This window comes from Penaeus vannamei, chromosome 4 (assembly GCF_042767895.1).
Source record: "Penaeus vannamei isolate JL-2024 chromosome 4, ASM4276789v1, whole genome shotgun sequence".
NCBI classification, from domain to species: domain Eukaryota; kingdom Metazoa; phylum Arthropoda; class Malacostraca; order Decapoda; family Penaeidae; genus Penaeus; species Penaeus vannamei.
In genome coordinates this window covers 39,631,547-39,639,046 of record NC_091552.1, presented here as the reverse complement: position 1 = coordinate 39,639,046, position 7,500 = coordinate 39,631,547, and the positions used below count along the sequence as shown (strand labels likewise).

Genomic DNA, 7,500 nt, shown 5'->3' with positions numbered 1-7,500 from the left:
AGTGAGTGTGAGTGTGTGTGCGCGCGCGTGTGTGTGTGTGTTTCTAGCTTGGCGGTTATCGTGGAGCCGGTGGCATGCTGAAATTGTTAGTAATTATACACGGTAGATAAGTAGAGCAATTACGTATGTACGTAAGTCCTAACTATAGTATATGTACGTCTCTGCGCGCGTGTACATAGAGCATGAAACCGCCGCCGCCCAGCGGTTCGCCTGCAGGCACGGCGCCCCCTCCCGAGCGACCGCCCAGGGCGTATACGCGACCGCCAGCGCCACGTGGTAGGCCGGGCGCAGGTCACGGCTGAGGTGAGGGCCGACCCTACGCGGGCATGAATCATGGGCTAGTCAACGTGATGGCAGTGCGGCGCTGTGGCCCGGGTGCCAATACTATGGCTGTTGGCACGCTGCCCTCGCCCCCACTGCCAGACACGGTGAGTACGCCACCGGCCGCTCCCGCCGCACCGCCCGGCCGCCCCTCCGCCGCCGCGGGTGCCAGGCCACGCGCGCCGCAGACTCACCCACGGTCGGGCGCCGCCGCAGGGCAGCCCGCGACGCCGCCGCTGCCACGGGCGAGGCTGCGGCCGTGGAAGGGATTCGCCCGTGACGCTTGGCTGTAGGGGAGGCCATGCCGTGAATCAACACACGCAGGTGCTCTTCTATGGTATTATGAAATGTGTATTGTTAAACATGTATGCACTGGCATCCTAACAGTCACTTCACAAACATTATCAAGTGCAGTGCTTCTAGATGGCTTTCCAGTATGTATATATATATATATATATATATATATATATATATATATATATATATATATATATACATACATATATATATATATATATATATATATATATACATATATATATAAATATATATATATATATATATATATATATATATATATATATACATATATATATATATATATGTATATGTATATATATGTATATGCATATATACATATGTATACATACATGCATGTTATATATATATATATATATATATATATATATATATATATATATATATATATATGTGTGTGTGTGTGTGTGTGTGTGTGTGTGTGTGTGTGTGTGTGTGTGTGTGTGTGTGTGTATGTATATGTATTTGTGTATGTGTGTGTGTATGCGTGTATGTATGTATATATATATATATATACAACCATATCATTAGAAAACTGAAAAATAAAAAAAAATCGCAAATGGCTCCACCAAGACTCAAAGGCGACGCATTCCTGGCCAGACGAACACCTCCGTCTAGACTCGAGCTCTTCAAGAGGAAAAAACATCCAGCCAATAATTTCTTTGAGAGGATCCGAAGCGGAGAAGATTTCTGTGGGGAGAAGCGGGCGTCTTGGCTCTCCAGGAAGAGATGCCAGGTGGATTTCTGAATGCCAGGGAGAGCCTCGGCGTGCCAGGTGGACCGCTCTATGGCAGGTGGAAGAGGAAAATGTAAAATAGCGCCGGCCAGCTGGTTGAGCGTCGACGAGGCGAAGGAATTCTGAGTGATGGTTCTCGATGTGTCAAAAGGTGATTTATGTGTCATGTGGGACGACCTCTATCAGCTGTCAGTAAAATGGAAATTAATAAAAAAAAAAAGGATGACGGAAGTATTGCCATAATATAGAAAAGGGCGACAGAGAGAGAGGGAGGAAGAGGGAAAGAGAGAGAGAGAGAGAGAGCGAGAGAGGGAGGGAGAGAGAGAGAGAGAGATAGACATAGATGAATAGATAGATAGATAGAGAGAGAGAGAGAAAAAAATATTTAGAAAACTATTAACCAAAACATTTCCAACATAAAATGAAGATAGACAGATAAATAAATAAATATACAGAGACAGACAACCAGAGAAAGAACCAGAGAGACAAAAAGAAAAAACAAAAGTCACCCCCCAAAAAAAAAAAAAAAAAAAAAAAAAAATTAAACCCCTAAACCTAAAAATAAAACCCCTTCTAACCCCCTCAGGTGAGCGAATGGTTCGGCAACATGAGGCGCAGGATTCGTGAGGCAACTCGGGGTCTGGGCGTGTGCTGGGAGGAGAAGGTCCGCGTGTACAACTCGGTCATCACGGGCAAGTCGGAGCCATTGCCCATTGAGGCGGGGGACGCTATCAACACGTGGGTCCCGCCCATCTCGCAAGGTAAGGAGGTTTTTGTTTTAAGGATTTTTTTGTTTTAAGGATTTTTTTTTGTTTTAAGGATTTTTTTGTTTTAAGGATTTTTTTGTTTTAAGGATTTTTTTGTTTTAAGGATTTTTTTGTTTTAAGGATTTTTTTGTTGCAAGGAATTTTTTGTTTTAAGGATTTTTTGGTTTTAAGGAATTTTTTGTTTTAAGGATTTTTGTTTTATTTTAATTATTCATCCATATGCCTAGGTATCTATTTACTTTTCTGTCTATCTATTTATTTATCAGTCAATTTATTTATATACTTATTCATTTATATATTTATTTATTTATTCATTTACTTAGTTTTCTATGTCTATTTATATATTATTATTTTTTCAATCTTTCTTTATCGTATTAAAAAAAATGATTTTTTTTTCTTTTTTTTTAAGGCTGGGTTATTCCATCATTTGGATGTTTGGTTTTATCGTCTTGGGTCATTTTTTAGGTTTCTATTTTAAGATTCTGGTTTGCTAACATCACCTTTGGGTTCATTTTCTTTATTGTTCTATGGCGAGTCAAACGTATTTGGTTTCTATCTCGTTGGGTCAGGATCAGATTTCCTAAGGTGATTTCCCTGTAATTCCTGTCAGCGATAACTTGTAACTTATTATGATAAGTCTATCAATCAATGACAAATCCTGAGAAATCTTCCTCGACAAATATCCTTGGCGGGGAGGCCGACTAAATTCCCTGTGGCTTCCAGAACCCTCCTCCTTGGACACGAGCGAGGAAGTGTCCGTGACGCCCAAGTTCAAGACGACGCTGCTCCACCGCTACCTCAGCAACTCCTTCGAATCCCCGGGAAGACGCGAGGACGAAGGAAGCGTCGTCAGGCCACCCGCCGCCTCCAGCCCGCCCTTGGGAGAGGAATCCAGGGCCGCCCACGATCCTTACGCCTCGCCCGGGACGCTCAAGCCTGTCGTGCTGCCGCTGTGCACGTCAAGCCCCAAGGACAACATCCAGGCTCGCTGGAACACGTCCTTTGAGCACGTGAAGGATACCGCGGTGCTGGTGCCGAGGAAAGTCTCCCAGGGCAAGGCCGAGCACAGGGTGAAGTGCGGAAGGACTCCACTGCTGATGGATGGCAGGATGGAGTCCCTGAAGAGATCCTTCAGCGACTCTTTGAACGAGGAGGACCTCCACTCGCCGGGCGCCAAGAGGCAGCGGTCGACAGAGCCAGCTGTCGAATGGCTCCACCAGGCCTCGACGTCTCAAGAACCCGCTTCGGTCGTCCTGTATCGCCGTCGGTCAGAGGCGTGGGCCTCGGGGGCGCAGGCCAGCACCAGCAGCAGCCTCCACCTGTCTGCCTGGAACGCCCACGCGATATGCGGCGACAGCAGGTCCTCTGGTAGGGTCAGAGGTCAAATCCCTTCTCGTTTTAAAGTTACTAAATCATCTCAAATTATATACATTCCGGATTTTATCTTCTCATAATTTGGTATCATTTCTGGATTTATTTTCCGATACGATTTTCATTTCTTTTATCTTTGAAACTTGTCGTTTCAGGTTCTCATTAATCATTATTATCATTATCATTATTATTTTTACAATATTGTTAGTTGGTTGCATTTCATATTGTAAGAAATAAACGGCAATGGTAGTGTAACACTCATTTTCATAATCGTTCTGAAAATGAATATTCATATGAATATTTTCATACCATTTTAATAATCTTTTTAATGATCATATAGTTTATCAATTCCATTATACCTTCAGCGCGTCTTGCTTATCTCACTGGCATGGTACCATTGCAGATGATGATGGCAGCGACGAGCAGTGCTTCCGACAGCCCGAGGAGCTGGCGGCTGCCTATACACTCATGCAACTGCAACACATGTAACGCACGTGAGGCAGTGGCGTAGCGCGTGGCACACATGGCCAGCTGCAGCACGTGTGGTGCATTTGGCGAGAAATGCGTGCAACATATGGGCGGCTCCCAGCGTGAAGCACATGAGCGGAACGAAGTAGCCCATCAGCTGACTTCAAGAGCCTTGTTTTGCCGCTGAGAAGAAGAGCTTGTTCGCTAACCATCTCATTCCGCTTGTTCTGGTCAAGTCGCTGTGTTCTCTCACCTTCTTGCCCCGCCCCCTCCCCCATAAACGAGGAGAGAAAGTAGGAAAAGGAAAAAGGAAAAAAAAGGCCTCAACATCCTCATGCTTTGGTCTTTCGGAGAGCTGATGTGCTTTCCTGGAGCATTCTCGTCTCAAGTGCCTTTTTGGGGAGGGGGCCGAGGTGGGGGCATTTGGAAACTGTTTCTCTTCTCTTCCTGAGCTCTTCTTTGGACTCCTTCAGATTTCTAGATAGAAAGAAATGAAAATAATAAGTCGTGTGTGAATTGTGCCGTCCTTATACTCCCTCTTTGTGATACTTTAAATCCCACGATGATTTTTTTTAATGCTCATATTATATAATGCATCTTTGGTGTACTTGAATGTGGATATTTAAAGAAATGGACTGTTTGAATGTACATTCGAGTTCCATATACAAACTTTCTTCTAGGAGTTGTTTGTCTCATATGTAACTCTGTCTGGTGAGTGAAAGAATTTAGCTGATAAAAAAAGCCGGGAGAAGAGGTAATTTTCCCACAGTACAACTCCTGTGTACAAATAAGAAATGCCTGAACAATAGACGCTATTTTTTGCGAAATAAAAAAACTTCGGGACATAACAGTGCCTAGTTCTTACATGATGTGAAAATATTTAGTATCTTCGAAGTGATTTCTTTTCTTCCTCATTACCTAGTCGGACGTGAACGTAGCTCGTACATCCAGTGCACTCGTAGAAGACCTTTTGCGAAGTGTGCCCCTCACATCTCTTCGTGCAAGGAGTGATCTAAGAGGATAAACTAAGCAAGCACCAAGCCAGCCGTGACACACCAAGGAAATCGAATGGCAGATCATCTGATGGTTTCTCATTTTCATTAATTTTGCCCAGCTCATAAGCGGGACCAACAGTGAGTCAAATCGTAACCACACTCCACATCTCGACTAGGGAAGTAGCTGGGCTATCTCCAGTCTTTTTTTTTTAATACTGTACTTTTTCCGTTATTACAGTTACTTCAAAGCAGGTCTTTGAACGGTTATAACCATCACTAGCAATATAGCGTGATCACGAAGGTATTTCTAGTTTACGTTTTAGTAAGCTGGTGCGTACATATGCAGGGGCAATCGTTTGTGATTTACAATATTCATTGCGTCTAGTCTTTCAATAACTGCGTTTCCAAGGAGAACTGTTATTGGATGTTCTGACTGACAGTGTATAGATGCTTTTACAATACGACTGAGAAATGTATTCACTTCCATAGAAAATGAAAAAAAAAGTTGGAGCAAACTATGTTCCTTCGACAGTGGCTGCTTGTATTATTACAGTGCCTTCAAGATGCCACGAAGTGTACAGGAATCTGTGTGTAGACTCCCGATTGTGACGCCTAGTCAGATGGTAAAATGGTCACCCTCTCCAGGGATGTGATCAAGCAACGTCTCTTCGAAAAGAACGCTTGCTGACTGTTACAGAATCAAGCTAGTCAAAACAGTTCTCTGTCGAAAGAGATTGTAAATATTTACTTTTTTCTCTGCCTTAGTTCTGTATACCCTTATGGTTCTGCACATCTTTTCCTATATGAAGCAAACCCTGAAATATAAACTAGTCAACAAGAAAATACAAAAAACAAACCGGAACAGTCACTCAACAAGATCTAGTCAAAAGGGGACAGGTAGCCATTTCTGAATACTGCGCCGCGAGCTCCAACCTGCCTCCCAAGCCAACTGAAAGAGGATCCAAACAAGGAAAACAGGATCATGTCAGTCTTGCATGTTCCAAGTCCATCCTTCTAAGGCAGTCCCTGTAAGGTCATCCTTCAAGGCTGTCCTTCGAAGGTCATCCTCTTAAAGCCATTCTTCAAGGGTCATTCTTCGAAAGGAAGAATTTCGAGAGAATGAAGAGGGACTTTTGACTTTTAGACACTCGTCTCTGTTCAATGGGTGCTCCTCGTTCTCTACCTTGAACACTTGTCATTTTCTTTTTGAAATGGCACCAACGTATAGTTCATCTTGAAATTGTCTTATCAGTCTTCGGATGATTTAATAATGAAAATACTTTAAATGATATAAGCATTATTGATGTTCTCTCATGAGCTGTCTATATGCTTGTCTCCAAGAGATTCAAACTAACATCACGATTATTCCTAATTATGTCTGCGTGTCATTAACTGCCGTCATTATTAATCTACCAACTAATAGCCACTTTATACAATAACCAACAACCGAATTACACATAACTCTGACCTGAAACCAACTCGCACAGCCGACAATCACATCTTATTACATTTAAAGGGCGTCATTACTCTCTCTTCATTACTGTTCACTTTTTTTCTTCTGAAGACAACCAGTGCTATGCAGGCAGAATAAATGAATTTGTAGAGCTGTTTCTAACAAATCAAAGGTATTACGGAAAAGATTCGTAAAGCTATCAGTTAAAGATCTAAAATCAAAGTATGCAAAATTGTGCACTATTTTCAAATTCATAGACTTTCCCTTATCCTCATTGGTAATTCACCCATTCATTCTTTTCTGTGAGGTTATATCCAAAAATGGATTAGAAAAGTAATTTTTTAAAAAGGAAATGGTGAGGTTATAGAATCTAACTGAACCATATTTTCTTCAAGAGACAACCAAACTCACAAGCAAAGGCAAAAGCAAATTTCCCTTTTAGTGGTTAAGTTCATGAGGAAGTTATTGATATATTCATTATGGTTCTAAACTGTGGCCACAGAGAAGTTTAAGCTTTACCATGGATTTAGTTTTACCTCAACATTTCCTCGTTTATTTGCCTAAATGGTTACTGGCTTCTGAACACATTGGAGAGATGATTAATTTACTGATAGATAATAATGAAGTATAGGATGATTTGTTTTAAAAAAACTTTTCTTACTGTCAACTAATGTCACTATAGGGTTGCTGTTACTGCTATTACTACCACTTCTAATACTGCTGCTACTACTTTTACTAGCACTGCTGTTGATAATAGGACCTTTACCACTGCTGTTACAACTACTCTTACTAACACTACTAATGATACTAATACTACTAACCTTAACATTCTTGCTGCTGCTATTTTTATCGCCATTACTACTACTACCACAGTTGCTTCTATTAGTTTTCCTCCTTCTACTACTGCTGCTGCTGCTACTTCTATTTCTACCACTACTATTATTATTACTATTACTACTACTACTACTACTACTATGCTGCTGCTGCTGCTCCTACTACTACTTATACTAATACTATTACTACTAAAACTCCTAAAACTACTGTTTCTGCTACTACTACTACTGCTACTAA

General features: G+C 41.8%; 1 protein-coding gene across 1 annotated transcript in view; it reads left to right on the top strand.

Moving 5' to 3' along the window:
* The window catches only part of LOC113819454 (uncharacterized), a 28,385-nt gene that overhangs the window by 18,445 nt on the left and 2,440 nt on the right, over positions 1-7,500 (top strand). Inside the window, exons 4-6 of the mRNA XM_027371687.2 lie at positions 1,962-2,136; positions 2,866-3,510; positions 3,917-7,500. The exon at positions 3,917-7,500 is cut by the window's right edge and continues 2,440 nt beyond it. Coding sequence (XP_027227488.2) covers positions 1,962-2,136; positions 2,866-3,510; positions 3,917-4,002 — 906 coding nt within the window. The 3' untranslated portion in view covers positions 4,003-7,500. The remainder of the gene's footprint in view (positions 1-1,961; positions 2,137-2,865; positions 3,511-3,916) is intronic.